Below are 26,834 nucleotides of genomic sequence, written 5' to 3' on the forward strand. Positions count from 1 at the left end.
GTCATCCTATTCAGGAAAACATCCACTTTTTTTTTACATGTATGTGTACAGAATATAGACTGCAGTTTATTGGCAATTGGCTCCCGACACAAAGAATAGCTTGATATTGTATTGAGACATACGATGAATGTTACGGATAATGTTTCTCGCTTCGCCTTGTAATCAGTAGAAAGACAACGAAGCTCTTCTTTTCTCGTCATAAAATATTTAGAAAGCAGACGCACAGACTTTTGTTTTCCAGATTGCACACTGGGTGCAGCTTTCTGCCTTCTAAGACTGCTCTCCCTGAAAAATTTGATCACATACTTCATAGTTTCCATTGTGTTTCTAATATCTACCAGATCATAGACGTCATTGACCACTAGATTCAACTGATGGGAAAAAACTTTGTGTTCTGCCTTACAGCAGGTCTTGTCATGGGGGAAGCCTCGTCAGAGAGGTCCGCCGCATGAGCGTCTAGGGAATTAATCCCAGTGGTGGTTTCCCGTTGCCTTCCACCGGCGATGATGAAATGATAATGATTATAACACAACACCCAGTCCCTGAGCGGAGAAAATCCCCGACCCTGCCGGGAATCGAACCCGGGCCCTTGTCGTGACAGACCGCCGCGCTGACCACTTTTTTTCGATATAGTTCGTTGCGTTTGGTCTGGGTGGACGTTACAAGACATCCGTTCAAGTTGATCGTTGATTCCTTGATTCAGTTTTTTATTAGAGAGAGCACGCAGCCCTCTGACTGAACACGCTGAGCTACCGTGCCGGCGTTTTTATTTCTGATCAGTAACTGAATGCCACGACATTAACTTTACTAACCACTGTGGACTACCTGTCAAATCCTAAACCAATAGTCGTAGTAATTTCTAATCCAACTTCTTCCGTGAAATGTAGAACATCCCCTCTAACACGTCCTCGACAAATTCTTGTTTCGTTGTACAGAGAACACCAGCGTCATCTTTAATAATCTTAGATTTTTGCTCCTTGCCACCAATGTTGGCAGTCTCGTCAGTCTTTGACCAATTTTCATTAGTTTCTTGAGTATAGATTCACAAATGTTAATAAGATCATTCTGGACCCTGTGATACAGAGATTTAATTTTTTCTGAGTGCGTCCGTATGTGAAATCCAAGAATTTTATTTCCTGTATTTAGGGAGCAAGGAAGTGGGTCTTACAAATACTTACCTTTAGAGTATTTTCCACGAAGTGAAAAATCACGAACACAACAAAGTATTATTGTTTTTGGAATAGACTTATGTTTGGTTCCGTTCATCTCAATTTGCTCAGCCATGGTTGAGTTCGATTTTTCAATAACCATTCTTGTCTTTGTCCTCACATAATCACAAAAAAATTGACTGCAGTCGCTATTTCTTTAAGGCAATGTGAATTTGAATGAGCCCGTGCATCTTCCCTGAAATGTTTAAACTCCTTTGAAGTCTAAACCATTAAGTCTATGCCTCATTTATTTACCGATATTAAATATCGACCAATAAAATTAATTTCAACTATAATTGAATCCATGAATGCTGAATTCGCATATACCAGAAGAGAGTAATAGTTTTCGATAAGACTTAGTCCGTGATACATCTATTTCGTACATTTGACAGCAAAATACGTTACAAATTGAGAATTTCTGTTGTTATTGACTAGCAGTTGACGCCTCTCTCAATGGTGAAATCATAGCCAATATAGGTGTTTGATCAATCATGTCGCTGATCAATGGTTCTGAGTGAAGTGTGGTATCAACGTCTGCATTTATCAAGTTTATTTTACTCCCATATCTTCATTAAAAACCTAGCTATGGTAATAATTAGTGGTGGAGGGGAAGTAATCAGAGCCAGCCGGCCGAGGTGGCCGAGCGGTTCTCGGCGCTACAGTCTGGAACCGCGCGACCGCTACAGTCGCAGGTTCGAATCCTGCCTCGGGCATGGATGTGTGTGATGTCCTTAGGTTAGTTAGGTTTAAGTGGTTCTAAGTTCTAGGGAACTGATTACCTCAAAAGTTAAGTCCCATAGTGCTCAGAGGCATTTGAACCATTTTTTAATCCGAGCCATCATCTTCCCCCTTTACAGACGCCCCATCGGCAAGATACATGCATGGGCCTATTTGTTTATTTGCGCCCGTAAGCACCAGACATACTTCCTTCCTATTTATTTATCACCTTTCAAATAACAATATGTTCAAGATTGTTTTACTTAGTCCACATCCTTTAGGACCATTTTGCTTGGGATCTGTTGAAGATACATTTGTACATACCATATTTGTATATTTGTTTTTCTTTATAAATATTCATTGTGTATTCTTGTTGTTATGACATATTTTACATACTTGAGAATCTACTCACTATGGATCTACTGGAACGAAAAGTACATCTAATCTTATCTATAATTTGTCAAAAATCTGGTTTCGTTTCTACTTAACGTTACGTACATTGTCTAAATAAATAAATTACACCAGAAAAGTTCCGTGTTCTTCTAACCTTATACTCGCCATTAATATATCTTCTAAAGAACCGTGATACCCCATAGTAGTGATGTAAGTAGCAATGAGTTATATCAGTATTTCATTAGCTGGTGATCGAAAATAAAATAAGCGTTGGTGTTATCACCGTTGCACTGCTACACAGGCGTCAGGCCTGAAGGTGACTCGTTCCCCCCTCGTGAGCAGTTCTGCGCATGCGCGGTAACGAGCTAGCTATATATCCCACTGAGCTCGCCTGATCCTTTACATTTACAGTGTAAGAGGGACTGCTTGCGGCCGTAGTGATACTATACTTTGAATAAAATGAAGGAAACATATGTCAAACCAAATGTTGCCGAACTGCAGGATATCGCGAATAAGCTGCGCATCCACAGTATAGAAGCAACAAATACTGCAAAATCAGGGTGAGTAAGGTGTTCGAGATAAATAAGTTCTGAAAATTCGTATAACGCAAAGTTGCCTAACAATTATTTTGCCTGGCAATTGTAGCCGTTTTAATTATCCTTCGCATGTGGGACAGGCCTGAAACATGCATCAGTTCCTTTTGAGTATTCATAACCTTGTAAAATGGACGAAAGTTCACATTTGTTACCGGTACCGGTCTTGCGTCTGCACGTGTGCAGGTAGGTGCCTGATAATGCTTGTTCTTTGCTGCTGGGGTATTATCGCCATGAGTGGCATATGCACGAAGCCCAATTCTGTAGCAAGAAAGAGATGAAGTGTCTTTTTAATAAATCTTTTTTTGTCCGCTGTTTATGTAATAAGGTCTCTCGTGTTAAAGCGCATGACAAGTGATCCGAAGTGTTTCAAAATATATACATTCGTTTAATGTACGGCATGCGCGTAACCGTCTAATTTGTATTGGATAATTTTGATACGAAAAAGACCGAAATTTTGCTAAGGGAGGTTTCCTTCGTAATATTTTCTATAGGCAATTACATACCTATTAAAAGTTTAAAGAAAAATAATTGTGATTGGTCATAATGACATTTAAATAGTTGGTAAGTCAGAGGACTGTAAAAAGGGCTTCAACAGGGGTTAAATATGGACGGAATTGTTTTGTGTGTACAATGCCGCATCCTCTTGTTTCTTGTTAGGCGAACGAAGTTACACTGTGAAGCACACGGCAATTCGTGTCATTTCTCAGGTCCACTGTGAGTATGAGCTTTCTTTGCGAAGATCCTTTAAAAAAGCTCCAAAAAGATATTGCCAGCTATTAAAGAAACCGCAGATGACTGAGCCGAATTTTAAGTGGGCATTTCGCATTCGCGTATACGTCACTGTGACGTAGTATCCGCTCCTGCTACAATTATTGTAGATTGTTGGGGGGGAAAAAATTACTATTGGGCAGGGCAAACGCGGGAATCTGAGACGGCTGAGAATTATCAGACACAAATTAAGTAGATCATCGTTAAAATTTTGGCTGCTTCATAATGATGATATTTGTGTTTGAAGATAAGTGTGTACTTACCAGGCGCTGATGGGGGAACAATTTGATCCAACACACCGATTTAACCAGAGGGAAAAATTTGCATTTTTAGTATAACAACTGTGCATTCCTCCTTTTCAGCGACAAGTATTGTTATTCTATGTGTTTCTTGTGGAAGCAACTGGCTACTGTTACCTTCTTATGATACAGCAGTTCTAGTATTGTAGTTTAAAATTTATTGAAAGACAACTCTTGGTTAATTGCTAGTACTGTTTGTTTGTTTCAGCCATCCAACATCATGTGCATCAATGGCAGAAATCATGTCTGTTCTGTTTTTCAATACAATGCGTTACAAGATTTCGGAGCCACGAGACCCATCAAGTGACAGATTCATACTATCAAAGGGTCATGCTGCACCTATTTTGTATGCAGGTTTGTGCTATCTTTTTATTTTTAGCCCTTTTACTTGCCAGTAATAAATATCATTGACTGAATCTAAGACCTACTTTACTTTGCCAAACCACACAAATAAAGTAAAGGCCTCTGGATTTGCTCCATTAAAAGGAACATCAGTTGCTCACGTTGTCGGGCCATTCGTATGTAAAAAATTGTTTTGTCCTTGTTATTAGTATTTTGACAATGTCATACAGTCGCATTGGACTGCAGATTAGCTTTCATATAACTGAAATGAAATTTGAGTTTTTGCTTCCTATTAAAAATAGTCTTTTCTTTCAGCATGGGCAGAAGCTGGTCTTTTCCCTGTAAAAGACCTGCAGAATCTGAGAAAAATTGATAGTGATCTTGAAGGCCACCCCACTCCTCGCCTAAACTTTATTGATGTTGGAACTGGGTCTCTAGGCCAGGGTCTTTCCATTGCTTGTGGAATGGCGTACGTTGGAAAGAACTATGACAAGGCGTCCTACAGGTAGGCTCTTCTAATCACTTAGTGATGACCACCAACATTGTGAGCTTGTGGATTTTGCATTCAGATATTCCATTTGAAGCTTTCTACATTCTCCTCTTCAGTTTGTACTATATCCAGTTGTACTATGCCTTTAGTCAAATTAAAATTACTAGTTGTTCGTCACTTCAATCCTTGGTGCCTCTTGCCCGAACTTGATTTGATTTGATTTTTTATTGGTCCACTTTCATCATACAGCACAAATTGTGCAATTGATATTGGACAGGCCAAAGATAAGTTACAACAATACATAGTATTAGCAATATAGTAGGCAAATTAAAAATAGGTACCTATTAAAATTAATTTTATTGTGTATTCAGAAATTCTCTGACAGAATAGAAACAGTGCTTTATTAGAAATGCCTTTAGTTTAGCTTTAAATATTGGATGAGTAGCATTTTTTATTTCCTCTCGTATCTTATTGTGTAGTATTACACAAATGTTAATTAAGCTCCTCTGATAGGTGGTTGTTCTGGGATATTTTTGATGTGTATTTGATTTCCTTTTGGTACTATAGTTGTGTATAGTTTTTATTCTGTAGCGGTTTGCCTGTTTTCAGGAGGTAGTCCCTAGTGAACGAGATTGTTTCATAAATGAATAAACTTGGAACATTTAGAACACCAAGCTCAGTAAAATGGGATTTACAGGACTCCATCTTTTTAAGGCCACAAATTATTCTTAGAGCTCTTTTTTTGCCTTCTAAAAACCTTTACACTGCGAGTTGAGTATCCCCAGAAAACGATCCCATATTGGGAAATACGGAAGCGTCCGATCCCACCCGTCTGCTTTGACCCATGACGTCACAAATATGGCGGAAACAAAAACACACACACACACACACACACACACACACACACACACACACACACACACACACACTCTTTTTCCACAAGAAGCCTAATGACACTAACGGGACAAGCGCGGGAAATGGGGTGTTTTGGGTGGGGGGCAAACTAAATATAAACAAATTTAGAACCCTTGCGTAGCTACAACGTGTAAGTGAAGACAGCCATGCATGAATACCAACCCACCTCCCCAGGGGTCGTAACCCCTGCAACCCATAGAAGATAAAGATGCTTCAGTAGCTGATAAGTGTTTTTTGTCTTAAAAAAAATCTCACGGGATAGAACGAACAGATCAGAAAGATAAATATAATAAACTAAAACAGAAATTCGAGGAAAAGATAATTAAAATAAGTAATAAGTGTTTTTAAATTAAAAAAAAAAACTCAAGAGATAGAACGAACAGATCAGCAAAGTAAATAAAATAAGATAAAACAGAACTGGAGACAGCCACACTCAAACCAAACTCCGCGCCGTCATGACGTCACATATGACAACACCCTTACGTCACGGGTCAAAGCAAACGCGTGGGATCGGACGCTTCTGTCGACCCCCATATTGGACTTGAGTGGAACTGTGCATAGTATGCCTGCCGTGCTGTTGCTTTGCTTGTTGTAGCCTTTAAAATTTTAATAAGTTTTCTAGACAAGTTATTTATATGTGTGTCCCACTTTGTCTTGTTGAACCCATAGACCCAAAAATTTTGGGACACTTAAATTTTCTAGGGATCATTTTTTAATTGTGCTTTAATAGACGTGATTAGTTGGAGGAATTAAATGAAAATAGACACCCACAGTTTATTCAGTATTTGTAAGGAGTTTGTTTTTTGTGAACCACTCAGAAAGTCTTTTCATAGAACTTTATGCTGTGGACTGCAAAGTTTCTGGACTGGATCCAGTGAGCAATATGCTGGTGTCATCAGCAAACAGGATAGTTTTTGTGGGACTTGTATATTCAACTAAGTTGTCCACATAATCAAGGACAGTAGTGGACCTAAGATTGAGCCCTGTGGTACACTATATTGTATTGGTAATTCACTAGAAAGAAAGGACTCGTGAACATCAAACATGAACAGTCTGTTGCCAGTGGCCCAGAACAAAGCACCGGAGTAGTGCAGTATACATGTGAAATCTGTTATGGGTCATGCTGGCAGACCAGTTGACTGTCACCAGCCACAACAGGTAGAATAATTTTCTGACCATGTTTGTGACTTCTTCCATGTGATAAGTTTTTAGAGGTAAAGGTGATGGGACAGCACTAATGCCACATAGCTACTGTCAAATAATAGTCTTAATAGGAGAGTAGTTTAGACCTTTCGATTTTTCAAACAAATCTTAGGGTTGATGCCTAGTGTTCTGAAGAATTCAGTATAGGCATCTGGAGCTGCTTAGTTTGTTGAAAGTTTAATAGGTCAACAACAGTATTATACCCTATTGTAGAGGGTGTTCAGAAACTGATATTCTGGAAGGGGACAAATGACCGAACGTTCATAGAAAGAGCCTAACCATTGCCGTATTTATGGAACTCCTGTAATTGTGTCCCTTTAGAACTCAATTCGTCCCATTAACTTGTGTAGACATATTGTGTTTGTAGTAACAATGGATGCTGGTACTTCACTGTTTATAACCATAAATCACAAAGTACGGTGTTGGCAATGCTTGTTTGTCTTTAGTTCACTTTGGAAGCTATTTCTCATGCATATATTTATTACCATTAGACTAATTATGTGACAAAGAAAAGAAATTTGAAAATGCTTAACACCAAAGCTGCTATTTATTTAGTAACTGATTAGATTCGGCCTTTGCCCATTTTCACACGCCACCTATTACAGGGATCGAAATTTAGGAGTGGATGTGTCGAATGTGGTTAATAAGGGTGGCTACATGTGGTAACTACTAAAGTATTTGTATTTAGGATATGTTCTGTGTGGACAGATCTATTTAGGTCCTCATGCTTCAGTGTATCTCAGATTTGCCTTAAAAGGTATGACAATTGTAATTATATCGTAATGTATTGTGTTGATGTATGTGCATAATGTATATTTTTCTTATTTGTGGCACTTTCATTACTCAGCATGATGTGATCCACATGCATAATGATATTTTATATGCAATGGGGAATGTCTTTTTCATTGGATTAAACTGGGTGTCACATTGGTTTATTTATTGCGTATGTTATTGTAATTTTGACCCAATGATACAGAAAATTAATCCTAAGGTCTTATAATAAATCTGATGCATTCAATTTACTTCATCATTGTATTATCACTTACTGTTCTTAGTAAATTGAATATATCTGAGATTATGTAAGACATTATAATAAATTCTTTGCATCAGCATCTTTTAAAATTACAATAACAGCTACAGTAAATAAACTAATGTGACTAATTTAAATAGTGTAAGACATTAAGAAATGCTCCATTGTATATCATACAGTACAAATCATTCTCATATGGATCATATCATGCTGGATAACGAAGGTCCCACAATTATGAAAAAGGTTGTGAACATACATTACCATAATACACAAAGGTGTAACTTCAGTTGTGACACCTTCTAATGCAAATCTGAGATACATTGAAGTGTGAGGATGTAAACTGAACTGTCCACAACAATCATACCATGAATGCAAATACATCATACCATATGAGCCATTTTATCCCTAATACCTACCTACACACACACACACACACACACACACACACACACACACACACACACACACACACACACACACACACACACACACACACAGAGAGAGAGAGAGAGAGAGAGAGAGAGAGAGAGAGAGAGAGAGAGAGAGAGAGAGAGAGAGAATTATTGATCTACCTATTATGAATTATAAGGCTGGTTATTGGTTTTTGTATTTATTCCTTGATGTTTTTTGGAATATGATAAGCTTCCTTGGGCTATTGTTAAACATTCCAGTGTTATAGTTTGGTTGTGAGCTGGCAAAGCCAACAAATATGCCTGGAAACGGGCTGTGGTTACTGGTTTATTTGTAGCATAGCCCGGGGTCTAGGTTCAGTTAAAATGTCACTTTGGTTGTGAGTTGGCAGTCAGTGAATAGGAGCAGACCTGCATTTAGGGTGTGGGAAGCCCCTGTACAGTAATTTATTTTCATGAACTTCAATATTGCTATTCATTTATGGACTACTTGAATAAAGCTTTGTACTCATTTACCTCAACTTTAAACTTTATTGAAGTATTTAAATGACATGTGACACAAAGCACATGAGTGTTCAAAAATAATAAAATAACTACTAAATTTCAATAGCCCATTTCAGTGAAAAATTACCACAGAAACACCAAACTTGGACACAGGATATGGTAAAATACAAAGAAAATCACAACAGTTTAATAACTTACACCAGAATTACTTCACATAAATGTGAAATTTAATTAGTACAAATCTAAGGTACAACACCATTTAACTGACCTCTCCCAAAATTTTGAACATGAAGAAATGACTTCCTTTTCACTTTATTTGCAAATTCATTTATCACTTCCTCAAAATCCAGACTGACGGTTATGCGTGATTCTGTGGCTAGAACTTGACGATTAACCAGTTGTTCTTGATTCTCTGCTGTCCATAGGTAGTGCTTAATCTGTTTGAAAACAGAAAAGAACCTTGCAGCAATTCACTTTGTTGCTCGAATAAAGTTTTAAATCTTGAATGAATGTTGTGTACACATTTGTATAGACATTAACTTAAAAAATAAATAAATTCCACAAACAAATGAAGGGGGACAACAATTTGTCACTGTCTTCTATTTTCATAACTAACAGATAGCTTTCGAAATGTGTACATTCTTCGCCAAAGTTGTTGTTGTCTAAATTATAGATGTCTCTGTTTCTCTGCAGCATTGTAAATTGGAGCAGCTTGTAGTTAGGTGATATTTACACACTACAGTTCAGAACCCTCTAGTGACAGAGGGCTGCAAATATGTAGACATGATGAATAAAGATGTAGTTTGTCAGTGAAGTTTATTTAATTTAAAAAGCTTTCAGTTTTTACATTCAAAATTGAGGCATTAGGCATTATAAGGTGCTGGTAGTCTGGCGACATAGCATCTCACTTTCGGAAAAATATCATCCACACGGTTCCGAAGACTGCAAGAGCTGACAAGTGTGAGAATTATCACACAATCAGCTTAACAGCTCATGTGTGCAAATTACTTAAAACAATAATATACAGAATGGAAAAGAAAATTGAGGATGTGCTAGATGATGACCAGTTTGGCTTAATGAAAGCTAAATGCACCATAAAGACAGTTCTGACATTGTGTTTGATAATGGAAGCAAGATGAAAGAAAAATCAAGACATGTTCATAGCATTTGTCAACCTCGAATAAATGTTCAGCAATGTAAAATGAAATGAAAGAGGAAATGTTTGAAATTCTGAGAAAAATAGGGGTAAGTTATGGGGAGAGACGGGTAATACACAATATGTAAAAGAGCCAAGAGGGAATAATAAGAGTGGATGACCAAGAATGAAGTGCTCAGATTAAAATGGGTGTAAGACAGGCATGTAGTCTTTCACCCCTACTGTTCACTCTGTACAGCAAAGAAGCAATGATAGAAATGAAAGACAGGATATCAGTGATATGATTTGCTGATGACATTGCTATCCTGTGTGAAAGTGAAGAAGAATTACAGGATCTGTTGAAAGGAATGAGCAATCTAATGAGTATAGAAGATGGATTGAAAGTAAATCGAAGAAAGACAAAAGTAATGAGAACAGCGAGAAACTTATCAGGATTGATGGTCATGAAGTTACAGAATTCTGCTACTTGGGCAGCAAAATAACCAATGACAGATAGAGCAAGGAGGACACCAAAAGCAGACTAGTACTGGCAGAAAGGGCATTCCTGGCCAAGAGCAGTCAACTTGTATCAAACCTAGGCCTTAATTTGAGAAAGAAATTTAGGATAATGTACATCTGGAGCACATTATTGTATGATAGTGAAACATGGACTGTGGGAAAACCAGAACGGAAGTGAATTGAAGCATTTGAGAAGACGGATGTTGAAAATTAACTGGACAGATATGGTAAGGCATGGGGAGGTTCTGCACTCTGTGCAGAATGTGTGGAAAATGCTGACAAAGAGAAGGGACAGGATAGGATGATAGGACATCATGTTAAGACATGAGGGAATAACTTTCATGGTACTAGAGGTATCAGTAGAGGGCAAAAACTGTAGACAGAGCTTGGAATATTCTGAGCACATAAGTGAGGACATAAGTTGCAAGTGCTACTCTGAGATGAAGAGGTTGGCACAGGAGAGGAATTCATGGTGGGCTGCATCAAACCAGTCAGAAGATTGATGACCATGTAACTTGTTGGTGTGTGAGGAACAGCGTGCTGAAATCTAGCTGAGAATTTGAAGTACTAGTCCACACATGGCACATGGAATGCCCTCCTCTTCAGCACGACAATGCCAAACCACATGAGAATGCTGCAACATGTGCATTCCTTTCCTTTCCCGATGCTTTGGGTTCACTGTCACTAGTCATCCTCAATGCAGTCCTGACTTGGCCCCAACTCATATTCTTCTGTTTACAAAACTTAAAGAACACCTTCAAGAGCTTCACTTTCATAGTGACAAAGTGGTGCAAGCGGAGGTGAGGGTTGGAGCTCCATTAACAGTCAAACATTTTAGTGATGTTACCACCAAACTGGTCCCTCATGGGGAAAAATTTGTTTGTTGCCAGGATGACTGGTGTGGAATAAATTTGTAAACATGAAGAATAAAGATGGAAAATGTTAAGTGTTGGTTTTATTTTTTAAAAAACTTTGAATTTTCACATTAAAAATGGGAGGCATTATTTTTCAGCAAGTCCTTGTATCATCTTAGAATCGGGTTCTGATCCTTCTCCATATCTCAACATTATCTGATCCAGTTTCTATTTTATGACATATGGGTTCTTCTTCCGAGTCAGATAATCTGTCAAAGAATCCCTGGTATTTAATTTGACATTTCCAGTTTTGATTATCAGCAGCTGAAGGAGGTGGAACTGATTCTGAATTTCTGACCTCCATAAGTTTCTTTTCAGATCAATCCTTGTAAACTGAAAAAAATGTGTAAAGCTCAGCTAAAAACATTGCAGATGTGCCATATTTCAAGAGAAGCTGAAATGTCTAAAACCTTGGCTTGCAGTTTTTTTTTTTAAAGGCTTTGCCGAACTGTTGCATAATGCAACTGCACACTGATGTCATGAAAGCTACCTCAATACTGAGACCCGAGTTTCTCCTGGCGTATACAGTGTTCAAATAACTTGCAGGAATGCAGCCAGGTGATGTCATAGACAACATCAGAAATTTCAACAGGAGCACACTCTGCTATTTCCAAGCAATAATTGCAGCAAGTAAGTGCTGTGCGATGGAGTGTACAGCCTTGGTTTTCAGAGAAACTCCGGAAAGTTAACACTCGCACACCGTGTAAACATTAGCATCATCACAAATCAAAGATGACAGAAATAAAGTTATTGAGATTGAAATTAATAACAGTTAAGGTAGCATTAACTCTGTCCTATTTTTTTGACATGGGCAAGAGCAGTTTTTCATGCAGACTATCAGGACTGTGGAGGTCCGATGTGCTGAACATAAGTGGCACACACTTAAAACAGCCGAGCAAATCTGCCATTGCAGAACATTGTCTTGGCGCTGGTCACCCTGTGGAGTATAACAACATGGAGATTCTGGCATGCATTTCCAGCCATTGGGATAGTGTTATTCAGGAAGCTGTTGAAATTAAGTTAGCAACTAACCTTATAAAGAGGGATTGTGGTTTTTGTTTAAATTCTGTGTGGAATCCTGCTCTCTCCTTTATCAGAAAATAGAGGGACACAGTTAATGCTACCTTCACTGTTGATTATTAATTTCACTATCAATAACTTGTGACGTGTGTGTGTGTGTGTGTGTGTGTGTGTGTGTGTGTGTGTGTGTGTGTGAATCGGTAAGACATTTATTCAATGCCATTTTCTCATTGGTTCTACCATATTGACTAATAACCACTTGTGATTCGCCTTGTTCACTCCATTCATTCACTGTGCAAACAGTTCCCAGCTGCAGCACACAACAGAAAACCTGTGGTACATGAATAGTGCACTTTTACTACATGTCTATACTGTTAACTTCAAACTTGCATCACACCCAATAGGTGTCAGGTATTGCCTCTTAAATTTCTGGTTATGAATGAGCTAACTGTGGGAACCCACTAAATTTGTGGCAACCTCAGTTGTAGCTGACAGTTTGAAGGTGAGCTGGCTGCTTTCTTTTGGTTGTCAGTCAGTTGTAGGTTATGCAAGAGATATCCAGAACTTGGGTGACCCCAGACTCCTGAATTTATTCTGGCCACATATACTTTCTTCAACTCAAACTGCTCATCTAGTTTTGTCAGCACCAATTTTGCGATAAATGTTCTGGTGGATCTTGTTGACATTTTTTTGTGAAGTTTCCTATTAGACATGAGCAGCCCCTTATAGGAATGGTGAATCTGTGTTCCATTATCTTCTAAGTGAGGGAACTAGGTGGTTACGTCCGATTTCAAATCCTGACTTACCATCCAGATTTTAATTGATCAGTATTATGTGACAGTTTATTCATTAGTAAAAGATACAAAGATATTAATTTCCTGTTGACCAAAGATGTAAACGAAGTAAAAAAGACGTGTGGGATGTGAGACATACAGCATGTTCACAGAAAAATGCTTGTATTTTGAGAGTGAACTTAACTGTTAAGACTTTGATATGGAAAGTTGTTTCCAGCATTTTTAACAAAATATTATAAACACATCAAATTGCATACTTTAAATTTATACATATCTGTACACACATTTATACATACGGAACTTTTGATGATTATAATTGATAAGTTACGCTTCATGATCACAAGTATCTATACACACCCAAAAACATATATTTTTCATATTAGGTGCATTGTGGTGCCAGGTACTCTCCATACCAGCGACCTCAGTAGTCATTAGACATTGTGAGAGAGCAGAATGGGGCACTCTGCAGAACTCGCAGAATTTAGGTGTGGTCAGGTGCAATGGGTGTCATTTGTCATACATCTGTACAAGAGATTTCCACACTCTAAACGTCCCTAGGTCCATTGTTACCGATGTGATAGTGAAGTGGAGATGAGAAAGGACAAGCACAAAAGCGTACAGGCCGGCCTTGTCTGTTGACTTACAGAGACTGTGGACAGTTTGTGAGGTTTGTAATGTGTAATAGGCAGACACCTATCCAGACCATCACACAGGAATACCAAACTGCATCAGGATTCACTGAAAGTACTATGACAGGTAAGTGGGAGGTGAGAAAACTTGGATTTCGTGGTTGAGTGGCTGCTTATAAGCCACACATCACGCCGGTAAATGCCAAACCATGCCTCTCTTGGTGTAAGGAGTGTAAACATTGGACGATTGAACAGTCGAGAGATGTTGTGTGGAGTGACGAATCACAGTATACAATGTGGCAATCCGATAGCAAGGTATGGGTATGGCGATGCCCAGTGAACTTCATCTGCCAGTGTGTGTAGTACCAACAGTAAAATTCAGAGGCGGGGGTGTTATGGTGTGTTTGTGTTTTCCATGGAGGGGTCTTGGCCCCCTAGTTGTTCTGTGTGGCACTATCACAGCACAGGCCTACATTGATGTTTTAACCACCTTCTTGCTTCCAACTGTTGAAGAGCAATTCCAGGATGGCGATTGCATCTTTCAACATGATCGAGCACCTGTTCATAATGCATGGCCTGTGGTGGAGTGGTTACACATCAATAACAATCCTGTAATGGACTGGCCTGCATGGAGTCCTGATCTGAATCCTATAGAACACCTTTGAGACGTTTTGGAACGCCAACTTTGTACCAGGCCTCACAGACAGACATCTATAACTCAATATGAAGATAGTAACTGTTCCGAAAGAACAGATACCAGTGATGACCATGCAGCTTCTCTAGAAAGAAATGATAATTAATCGAAACCCTTGGCTGCCAACAGATGTTGTTGTTATACCCCAATGGGGACATCTGAAAATGTGTGCCCCGGCTGGGACTAGAACCTGGGATCTCCTGCTTACATGTCAGACACTATCCATCTGAGTCACCAAGGACAGAGGATAGCGCGACTACAGGGACTTAACCTTTGCACACTTCCCGTTAGACCCACATTCCCAACTGTCCACAACCTACATTCGTAATGTTCCTAAAGGATATTTACCCATTCACTCATTACTCGCGCCAACTAAGGTGACAATTCCCTTAAGAGTCTGGGCAAAGTGTGCGCATTGGCACAGGAAGAGGTCAATGGCCGGGTAGCCTTCAACTATATATGAAGATAGTAACTGTTGTGGAAAAATATATACTAGATTGGTATCTGTAATTATCATTTCTATCTATATCTCTCCTCAGTGCAGCACTCTGTGCAGAATGGGCTACCATTCCCCAATAAACCTTCCAGCACCTGATTGAACATATGCCTGTGACAGTGGAAGCTGTCATCAAGGCTAAAGGTTGGCCAACACCGTACTGCATTCCAGCATTACTAATGGAGGGCGCCACAAACTTGGAAGTTATTTTCAAGCAGGTGTCCGGATACTTTAGATCACATAGTGTATCTGAGGGCATTACAAAAAATTTTTTAAAAAAAGAATTGGCGTTTGGGGTGAGGGCAAAAAACTTGCTCAATAGTAGGTTTGTCCATAAAAAAGTTGATGAGCACTTTAACTCTCAAAATAACATTTTTCAGTTACTAACATGTTGCACATGTGATACACCATATTTGCTCAATAGGAATGAATGGTACCATTTATGTCTTTGATTAATGGAAAGCCTTTTCACTGTATACAAAACCATTGATGGTAAGGCCTATGTGTGATGCTCAAACTGACATTAAGAATATCACAAAGTGTGCTACAGTGATATATTTGTAATGCGTGCTGTTTGCAATGGAACAGCTTGTAGTGTGTCCTTGAAAACCAAAAGGACCACCACAGAATGAATTGCTGTCCACTGGAAGATATGCAAGTCTCTGAAACTGTTTCACCTTATGTCTAAATAAATACAGGTGCACTGGCATTGTTTCAATAATAAAAAAAAAGAAACAAAGTGGCTCTGAATACTCAAATATTCTTGTACAATGCCTAAGTAGATGATGCTACTGACGAAAACATCAATGTAATTAGAAAAGTTAGCCATCTAAAGATGAGCATGGCAGTCTGAAACCAGTTCTAGCATTGAAATAAAGCATTTTAATAGCAATTGTGGCCGGTTACATTAAATATATGCAGACATCATAAGCCAGGTAAACAGTGAGACCAGAAAAAGGTTTGTGGTAAGCTAAGTTTGGAGCAGACCTGTGCATGGATGCAAAATGTGGGGATGATAGTAGAGTGATTAAAAGATTTAAAATGTGATGTTACAGTAAGAAATGTAGTAGTCCTGAATTGAGCCAGTGAGAAAAAAAAGAATAGCAAAGAATATGAAGTAAATAAAATGGTTGTGTATGTCTTAGAATGTAAGTTGTTCAAAACTGTTGTAGAAGGAATGATGGAATGAAAGAGATGCAGTGGCAGACCTACATATGAATGTATAACACACTGTTTTGATGATTATTGTGCAGTGTGTATGTTGAAATGAAGAAGATAAATGGCAAGTGATGGGAATGGAGAGCTGCGTCAAACCAACTGCTGTTCTGCAGTTGTTGGTCTTAGTTGCCAACAGCAGAAAAATATTTATGACTAAAGCAAAGGAACATGGAAGTGTCTTCCAGTGTTAGGTATTGCAACCTAAAGAGTTTTATTATTGAATGTTATAGGTAACTAAAATAAAAATTCCTATGGATTGGTTTCATTTCTGCATGATGTAACACCACACCCCTCTCTTCAAATACAAAACCTAAATATGCGCAACATGCAAAGTGCTGTCACCTGCAAATAGAGCATACAAATGACCCAATGATCACTCTGCAAAAAAGCAGTTTAAGGTTAAGCATGTCATATAAAGTAGCAAATGGTGCTTTGTGCAATACAGGATGTTGTGTCTGTAGCATTTTTAAGGATAGTGTGTTAAATTTCTGAGAACAGTTTATTGGTGACTACGTTAAGTGTTGTAGCGCTCTTTCCAGGTGCAGCATTAATGAAATCTGATTATGCGTATTGACAGTTTGCGCAATATATTGAAGGAGCCTGATGAGCTGTAAAAATATTGATGCGTGCTCAACATATTGCAAAATACATTGTGCAATACATGGCAGTTCCTGCCAAGAATGAGAGAAATTAAAATTTGATCCAAACAAATTGACATAAAAAGCTAAAAAAAAAAGGTAACTGCCAAATATTGGTGTAAGCTGGAGGATATATGTTAAAGCATCATGCGGTACTTTGAGAAATGAAATTTCTAACTGTTTAAGAAACCCCAGATACCTCTCTCTCTACAATCATAGGCCTACTACAAACAACCAAGACTGCTCACTATTGCTTGTGTAGTGTTGCCATATTGAATTCTTCATTTGTAGGGCAATGCATTCAGTAAACTGTCAGATATCTGATATATATGCAATTACTTAAGAGGTGCAAATAACTTTCATGAGGACTTTTATCCTTGTTAGAAAAAAAAAGTGTGAAAAATGAAGTAGCTAGTTGGTTATATTGGAGGTTAAAAGTCCAAGCTAGTACATGAGAGTTGCACGTCATCGAATGCTGACAGATTTCTGAAGAGTCCCAGCATAAATATTGTGCAATAATAGTGTGTCATTCTTGGCCTCGCACTTTCATGCAATATGTTGACACAATGAGGGCCCCATTAACTTTGACAGATCAAAAGCATGTCAAATGTAATGAACAACTTGAAAAAAGGTGACAGAAGAGATTTGTCAATGGAATAACTGAATTTTTTTAAATATCTATAGGTGTGAGTTAGTAATTCCTACCCACCACCTTCTACACATTAAAGTAATAGAATTTTTTCTGCAGAACAGGAGAAACTTTTTGTTTTCAAATTTTACTTTGCTATCTGTTGGACATTTTATATCCCTGGGTGAGTTATCAAACCCGTTTGTTGCAGCGTTTTGCACCCCCTTTTTGTGCTAAAGACAACCTTAATGTGGAGTCATGGATGTCATTTTTCCTTCTGGTATTACGATTATCCACATCATTGTTCCTATTGAACTGCAGTAGATTATTCACAACAAACTTCATGACAGAATAAATATACTGCAAAGCAGTAGTTAGAAAGCCAAACTCCTTAAACAGATGTCCACAAAAGGAACATGGGTGAGCACCACAAGTCTCATAGCATGATTTTGAGCAATGAAAGCTTTCTTTCTTAAAGATTAATTACCCCAGAACATTATGCCATATTAATTATTGAATGAAAATAGACAAAATATGTCAACTTACTGATTTGTCTCACCCTAAGCTTTGCAATTGTTCTAAGTGCAAATATAGCTGAACTAAGTTGTTTTAGGACTTCTAATATGTTCTTTTTCCTGTTTAAATTCTCATCAATATGGGTACCTAAGAATTTTGAAGTTAATGCCCTATTTATTATCTCCTCATCATGTGTTATACTACATCATTGGTGTAGTACCCCTGCATGTGCAAAACTGAATAAGAGTATATTCGTGCCACTTTAAAATTGAGGTGAGACTATTTCCAGAAAATGAATCGATGTTACTTTAAGAATTTTGTTTACCATTTCTTCTGTTTCTGTATGTTTGCTAGGACTGATTACAGTATTAATGTCATCTGCAAAAAGAGCTAACTTTCTTGTATATTAGATGGAAGATAGTGGACCTAAGATTTAACCTTGGGAACTCCATATGCGATTTCTCCCCAGTCAGAATAATGCCCTGGACTGGATTGGTTTATTTACTAAGTACAACTTTCTGTATTCTTTTGGTTACATATGACATTATCCACTGGTTGGCTATGCTGTCAGTCCCATAAAACATCAGATTATCTAGGAAAACATTGTAATTTACATAGTTAAATACCATAGGTAGGGAGCAGAAAATACCAACTGATGCTATTTTATTATTTAATGCTTACAAAATTTGATGAGTGAACACATAAGTGGCAGTCTCGGTAGAACAACTCTTCTGAAATCCAAAGTGTGATTTGCTAAAAATATTATTGTTGCTTCATGTCCCTAACTATTCATAAAGCCTAATGTTAAAATATGCTTCAGAGGAGTCCAGGACACATTCCATTTGCTAAATGGGAAACTTCTGAATGCAATGGAGGATTTTTCCATTTGATCAGTTGAGATGAATACCATTACCTAACACTACCTGTTTTAATTTTTCACTTGATATTTCTCATGTCTGTCCGTGAATTGTCTAAAAGTAAATATCTCGTCTCCTTACTTTTTAGTTTGGGTTTTGTAATCATCTTTCAGGTTCCGGAATTCTTGTATGTAAGCTGTAAGGAATGCTTGTTACAGTGCTAATGTAAGCTTTCAACCAAGCTTTCTCAAATTCAAATTATGTATGTTTTCTGTGTGGTTGGTATTATTCACAGTTCATTATTATCCAATGGTTCTATGTAAATTTCCATTCTTGGTGATAACTCAAAAAACCCGATATTGTCTTCAAATTGTTATACTCTTCCAGTATTAGATGTACTGTACAAAGAGCAGTTTGATTTTGCAATCTACCTTCTTGAAAGTAAACGTTGTTTGTGAGTTGTAGACTTCTTGGTTTGCTTAGTCATAACAATAGCAGCCTGTCATCAAAGAGGAGGCTGGTTTTACAGGTTCCTTTATGAAATTAAATAGGTTGTTGTAGAACATAAACACTTCTGTGTTTTGTTCTAAGCACAAAGTTTTCGTCAGTGGGACTATAGGAAACACATGTAGTTGTATTAATAACCTTAATGTTGAATGTTTTAATAACAAGTTCAACAATTAATTATACCAGAGAATAAATTTTAATTTCCCTCATGTTTAAGTATCAGGTTTGTCATGAAGCTTATAAATGTCAATTTAATGCTGGCATAGTTCCATTAAAAAAAGGACATGGTGAATTTCCTACCAACGATCTGTGTATAATCCAATTGTATTTTGTAATGAGATGTAATTGGGCAAGTGGATTAAAGTAGGAAAATTCCAACTGGTAGGTATTTGATTAGACCATTACTACCATATAGAATTGTCAAAGGACAAATACAAAAATTATTTTTACACATATTTAAGTTTCTATGTGGCAAATGAGTATAGTTACCACTGGAAAATACCCCAGCAAACCATTCTCTGTTGGCATTGTGTGTACAAACATTTCTGAGATATTCCTTTGCACAAGTCAACTAATCAGGTATTTATCTTAGAAGTGCTGATTTTATTATAAAAATGAGAATTTGTGTAGATACTAGTTAGCAAAATGTTACTTATTATGCCATATTTTGAAAATGGATAGTGTTGGCTGTGGTCCTAGCAGCAATGTAATGTAACACGATATGGATTTGTCAACAGCATTCAAAGTTGAGGTAGATGTCACACTTGTTTTTGTGTGTGTGATAAATGATGCATATTTTATTTATTACTTACAGAGTGTATTGCCTTGTGGGTGACGGAGAAAGTGCAGAAGGGTCCATATGGGAAGCTCTCAATTTTGCCAGTTATTATAAACTGGACAATCTCTGTGTTATATTTGATGTCAATCGTCTGGGTCAGTCTGATCCAACTGTGCTGCAGCACAACATGGAAACCTATCGTAAAAGGTTGGATGCATTTGGACTTAATGCCATAGTTGTTGATGGCCATGATGTGGAAGAATTGAGTAAGGTAAGTTTCAGTAGTATTCAGCTGTCTGTTGTTGCTGATGTAGTGAACTAAGAATAATTGTTTCCATATTGCTCAGTTACCTTTTCTTACTAATGGTAAGTCGGTAAAGGAAAATACTATGTGTGTGATAAAATGGCAAAGTGAAAGCTGTGGATTTTAATGAAGTGTTGCAAAATCTAAGGGATGTGGTTTACTAATATTGTTGGAAATTGAATCTTGACTTGTTCCTCTAAGTGGAGGTTAACTTTGCAGACATAAATGATGCCCCAGAAATGTTAGTGTGACAAAAGACCTACAGGAAAATAGTAAGCTTTGATGGCAGTGTTCAGTTATTTGCTTTGTAAATAAATGGAGCTGTCTATTGTGTAAAACACTGTCATTTTGATCTTACTAGGAAGGAGCCAGATTTGAGGAACTTCTCCATGTTAGGTATGAACTTACCTCTCTTATTTCCACATCATTATGAATAAAGTATAAGCATATTTTCATGGCAATAAATGAACAATAACAATAGGTGCTACTTTCAGAGATTGTGACTGATTGTGAAATCGTACTCCCCCCCCCCCCCCCCCCCCCCCCCAAATTGCGTCTGGCTACCTCATAGTGCATACAGCACAAGATTATCTGACAGTTAAATTGAATTTGAAGCAGGCTTTGCATGTCTGTCACAATAACAAAATGCAATATTGTTTACATATCTATGGCATTGTGTGTTGCACTGTGTGAATATATGAGCAAATGTTTGATCCCTTCAGAAACAATACTTGGAGACTATTTGAGCCATGTTTAGTGTTGGGCACACTAACTGAATCTAGTTGGAAACAGTATTTTCTAATTAACCTTCAAAGTTGAACACTACAATAATGAACTTGGAGTGCATTTCTGAACACAATAAAAAGAGAAAACATTAGTATTCACAGTTCTGTAACGAGAAAATAAATTGGGAGATTCTTTCCTGTGTCAGTATTAAAATGCTGGAATTGTTGGTATTCCATAGCCACTTACATGGCACAATATTTGAAGACCGAGTGGAATTCTTTCCTTAGTGATGATGTATGGAACTTGACAAATGCAGGCATTGCATATTTTAAGTGACTTTCAGATGATGTAAATTCTATTGTGGACACTAGGTTTGTTAAAAATGTGCCTGTGGATTAATTTTATGACATTATACTAAACTTCAAAATGTGCAATTTATGATGAATTCTGTTCAAAGTCAAAACAGGTTGAAGATGGCTTCATTATTGTGGGAAAAGGAATTTTAGGTGATGAAACCAACAAGATTTTATAAAACTTTAGCCACAAAGTTCACAGAAAGGTGAAGGAGTCACAAAGTTCACAGAAAAGTGAAACAAACATTGAAATACAGTGGGTTGCCCATTCCAACTAGGCTGACAACTCTTAGGATCACATTTCATGGAAGTCTGTGTTAACAGATGTAGGTTCTTGTTCCAACACTAGGATAATACTAATGAACTCTGTCAATATTGACAAGGCAAAGTGGAATTAAAGGTTCAGGCAATGCAGATATTCTAAAGGACTACTTGTACCTTCATTTATATGAAAACTATTTTCCATACCAGCAATAATATGTGGACATTGTAAACATCTGCAGGCAACAAAACATACCTCCCATGTTCCAATATAGACTTTAATAAATATAATGTATTTTGTAGATAAATGTTTAACATAATTCTAAATAACCAAATAACACTGAAATTGACCCTAAAATAGAACATATTCTTGGCTGTCCCATAAAATTATCATTGTAGGTATTCAGAACAGTATGTTATTCTGTGATTTTGTTTTGAAAATTTATTCGCTGCCTGTGATTTCCTCGACATCAGCTGTATTAGGTATACATCTAACACCCAACAGCAACACGTGAAAATCTCTGCTGGACCGGGACTCAAATCAGGATTTCTGACTTACCTCGAGTGGTCCCCTTTACCCCTTTAGCTATCTGTGCCCTTTCCCTGGACCAACCCAAATGTATCTGCTGTTAAGCAATTAACAGGCAGTGAATAAACTTCAAAGAATTTTGTACAGCTGTGGATTGTTAAGTCTGGTGTTTTAGGCATGTGTGTAAAAATGTATTATTGTGTTACATTGCTTAGAGTATTTATAATAAAATTCTGAAAAGAGGATTAAAGAAGGAAACTCCACCTAATTAAGGGGAAAGCATGTTTGCACTGAAAAATTGAACACAATTTTATTTATGGTGTTGATATTATGTATGCTTGTGGGATTTTCTCATCGAAGGTGTTGACAGGGAATGTTGCTCTTCCTAACAGGCATTCCATGAAGCTTCCACCACCAAAGGAAAGCCAACTGCTATAGTGGCAAAAACATACAAAGGAAAACATTTTCCTTCGATTGAAGATCAAGAAAATTGGCATGGTAAACCACTTGGTGCTCAGGCAGATACAGTTCTTGAGGTATGCTGCTCTTTTTTGTCAAGAATAAAAAAAGAATGATAAATTGTCATTTAGCCATAAACTTACCAGGTAAATGTACTTTTTACCTCATCTCTCAAGTTTCCCATTTTGTTGTATTTCAGCATTTAAAATCTTTAATAAAAAATAAAGGTCCACTGCAACTGCATCCCCAAAAGCCTCTGAAAGAAGATGCTCCTATTATTGACATAACAAATGTGAAATTATCCTCACCTCCAAACTACAAGACAGGAGAAAGTGTGGCAACAAGACTGGCATATGGGACTGCACTGGCAAAAATTGCTGCCAACAATAGTCGTGTCATAGCTCTTGATGGTGATACAAAGAATTCTACCTTCTCTGACAAGCTTCGGAAGGTACGTCCTGTTATAGTCCAGTTATGGTACCTAATTGTGAAGTTTTTATGCGTTAATCTCTTTGGTAGAATGATGTTCTTACCATTGTGACAGCAGATTATCAATTTGATGTTGGTGTTTCTGCAGGTGTATCCAGACAGGTACATAGAGTGCTTCATTGCAGAACAAAATCTTGTGGGCATAGCAATTGGAGCTGCTTGTCGTGACCGCACTGTGGCATTTGTGTCAACTTTTGCTACATTCTTCACAAGGGCATTCGATCAGGTGTGAACAACAAATGTATTATACCTACCTAGTTTAGATTCTGAATATTGAAGAGTGGTGTAAATAGTTTCATGGTGGGTCATTGCTTTTTATTGCTAATTATTTGTGATATTGGCAGATTAAGTTTACAGAGTATTCAGTTCTGTTGGACACATTCCTCTTGGTTGAATTATCCATTTTTTTCCCCCACATTGTAGTTATTTAGTCAGGTGCCAATTAACTCCAATTCTATAAATAATCAAACTCCCAAGTATGAAATGGCTTCAAATGTCTGATTACTTAATAAATGAGTTAATGTGTTAAATATTTGACTTAAACCATGTGAGAAAAAGCTTAGGAAAGGTTTGAATTCATATATAAAGTTTGTTGGTGGTTACTAAATGTTTAAGAACATGCAGTTTCTGACTGTAAAACTTGTCTTATTGTGTTTAAAAGTTTAACGTAAGATCCTGCCTCTTAATAAGTAGATTACGACAGCATTTTAAATTTTGTCAATAATTGCAATAATTGATACATTGAAAACATTCTCCCCTCCCCCCCCTCCCCTCTCTGGATACTGTTAGGCAACCTGCAACAGATACTGGGTTCTGGGATAGTGGTTTAGTATTATAAATATTCACTCTACTTTGCCAAAAGGATAAAATTACACTGTTGTTTCATGAAATTTGGTAATCCTAATATTTTACTGTAAAATATAATCACTTATTAACTCTGAATGTTTGTGTAATAACAGTGTGGTTTTAGATCATCTGTAGCATTTATAGGTATGGTTTAAGTTTGTATCTTAAAAAGGATACACTGTTGGCACATTGTCCCTTATTTTGGTATTTTCTAAAATTAAATTATCACATATGCGTATTAGACAGCAGTGCACAGAAACCATCAACTCACAAAAATTCACTAAAATGAGTAGCAAATAATGTTCATAATTAACTTATCAAATGTGCCTGTTGTCTGGAAAAGCCCCAATGAATTGAATTTAGTTGGTGTCTAAATGACTGGTTATCAAAAGTGGCACTGAAGGCTGGTTTGGGCAAGATAGTGATTTACTAGGCATGATCTTATTGGAGGGGTGGTATGTAATTCACTTCATGTCACCTTTGAGCTGACATAACCCAGCTAGTTGTATGGGTACATGGTGTTTAACCTGATCTCTGAACTGTGGTGGAATTTTTCACTAGCTAGAATCTTAAATTCTTTAATCAAGCCACACAGAGAACTATAGAGGAAATTCAGCATTGTAAAACAAGGGTAATGTAATGTAATCTAATTAAATCAATTAATGCTGAGGGAATCAAATTAGGAGACACAAATTGTAAGTGTTAGGAAGTCTTTTTATGGAGGTAGTTCTTTGCATTATAGCTTTGTATGGAAGTGAAATGTCGATAGTAAACAATCTAGACAAGAAAAAATAAAAGCTGAGAAGAGACAGTTGAAGATTAGATGGGTAAATAGGCTAACTAATGAAATGGTACTGAACTGAATTGGAGAGAAGTTTATTGCATAGATGGGCCAAAAGAAGTGATGGGGTTGATAAGGTACACCCTGAGGCATTGAGGAATTGTCACTTTTGTTATTAGAGGAATTTTGAGGATAAAATTGCGCAGTAAGACCAAAGGTTAAAATGTACCTTCAGAAATTGGTTATTAAGATTCAGTATTTCTCAAAGGTTTTATTATTCTGACGCTTCCTTCAAAATAGATTGGGGTGTATGTTCTCTTTTTATTTAGTCCACAGCATGCATGGCTGATGCCACATTGTTCATTTGCACATATGATTGCTAGTGGAGAATGGAGATCCATGTGTTTGAAATTTGAACTACTTATTAGACATATAGCAGCTAGCCAAAATATTGTGTGTGTGTGTGTGTGTGTGTGTGTGTGTGTGTGTGTGTGTGTCCATCCACCCATAGTTGGTAGCAGAACTGACATAAAATTCTTTGGTCCAGTTCTGATAACACTCTGCATGTGATGTGTAGGTGGGCTGGTTGTAAACTTGTTGGTACAGCTTACTTGCATTTAGACTTTGTGTAAAAATAATATATATATTCTGTTTTGACGTCATAGGTGTTTACTTTACTTGTGGCATGTTGTTAAATCATTGCACCTGGACTCCTAGATTCTGAATATTTAATGAATCTGTCAGTGCTGACAATCGCATAGTTAATCACACTAACAACTTCACTTAACCCTTTGCAAATTGCCTGATATTAACTTATAATATAGGCAACTTATTTCAACTGGCCCTTTTAAGCAAATTGGGCAGTCTGTTTACCCCAAAAACTGTGCAGAAATTTACAGAAGGTATAAATCTGGTTTACTAGATTCCATAGTTATTTTAGTAACCATTTTTGTTTTTAATTTTGTATGTCTGTCTTAAACTCTTGCTTGATAACGTGATTGTGGTAATCTTACTTGCATCTGCTGCCTGTGAGGGATTGCAATACCCATCTAACCACCTTGTGGCTCACTGTAGGGCAAAGTATTCGTGAAACGCCCTCCCTTTCTCAAATGGCCTGTTTCCCATGTATGTCCACACTGACACTACTGTGGCTCGGTAGAGGTGGGGTCCTATCTTACTGATGCCTTAAGACATAGAGGAGTACGAGATTGTTGGCACTTCTCCAAACTAACATCTACCATTTATCAGATAATTAAAACTGTTGCATGATGGTTAGTCTTAGATGGTTAGATTACAAAAGGCAACAGAATTGTCATTAGTTACCTGGGACCATGGTAGACATTTGAAGGTCTTATCTCACTAGTGGTACACTTCCAATTTTGTTCATTTTGAGATACTGAGGCTTAAACATAGTGATGACAATAGAAATAAATGATAATCCCTTGCAATGTTTCAGATATGTCGGAGAATTGTCACCACTCGGGTACATTTAAGCCTCAAGATCTCAAAACAATCTAACTTTGAGGTGTACCGCTATAGAAATAAGACCTTAGTTTATAAGCCTTGTTTCAGCATCATAATGGACAGTGCAAAAAATCTAAGATTTACACACACACACACACACCACACACATCTTATGGAAGTGCCTTTCTCACATTTCCTTATTCTCCTTTCATAAGAATGTGAGACATCAAGGGATTACAAATTTAGTATTGGAGGGAAGTGTGTAGGTAAAAATCGTCGAGGGAGACTGAGAGATGAACACAGTAAGCAGATTCAGAAGGATTTAGGTTGCAGTAATTATTCGGAGATTAAGAGGCTTGTGCAGGATAGTGTAGCATGGAGAGCTGCATCAAACCAGTCTCCAG

General features: G+C 37.4%; 1 protein-coding gene across 2 annotated transcripts in view; it reads left to right on the forward strand.

The window, feature by feature from the left end:
• Nucleotides 1-26,834, forward strand: part of LOC124721383 (transketolase) — a 161,136-nt gene that overhangs the window by 118,603 nt on the left and 15,699 nt on the right. The window contains exons 1-7 of one of the 2 annotated variants that reach the window (XM_047246318.1): nt 2,702-2,878; nt 4,190-4,335; nt 4,639-4,828; nt 20,255-20,489; nt 22,784-22,927; nt 23,050-23,301; nt 23,428-23,565. In XM_047246318.1, the coding sequence (XP_047102274.1) occupies nt 2,778-2,878; nt 4,190-4,335; nt 4,639-4,828; nt 20,255-20,489; nt 22,784-22,927; nt 23,050-23,301; nt 23,428-23,565 (1,206 nt within the window). In that variant the 5' untranslated portion in view covers nt 2,702-2,777. Of the gene's footprint in view, nt 1-2,701; nt 2,879-4,189; nt 4,336-4,638; nt 4,829-20,254; nt 20,490-22,783; nt 22,928-23,049; nt 23,302-23,427; nt 23,566-26,834 lie in introns of those variants that run through there. The other variant, XM_047246317.1, reaches the window with a different exon arrangement.

Source organism: Schistocerca piceifrons, chromosome X, assembly GCF_021461385.2.
Source record: "Schistocerca piceifrons isolate TAMUIC-IGC-003096 chromosome X, iqSchPice1.1, whole genome shotgun sequence".
In the NCBI taxonomy this organism is placed as follows: domain Eukaryota; kingdom Metazoa; phylum Arthropoda; class Insecta; order Orthoptera; family Acrididae; genus Schistocerca; species Schistocerca piceifrons.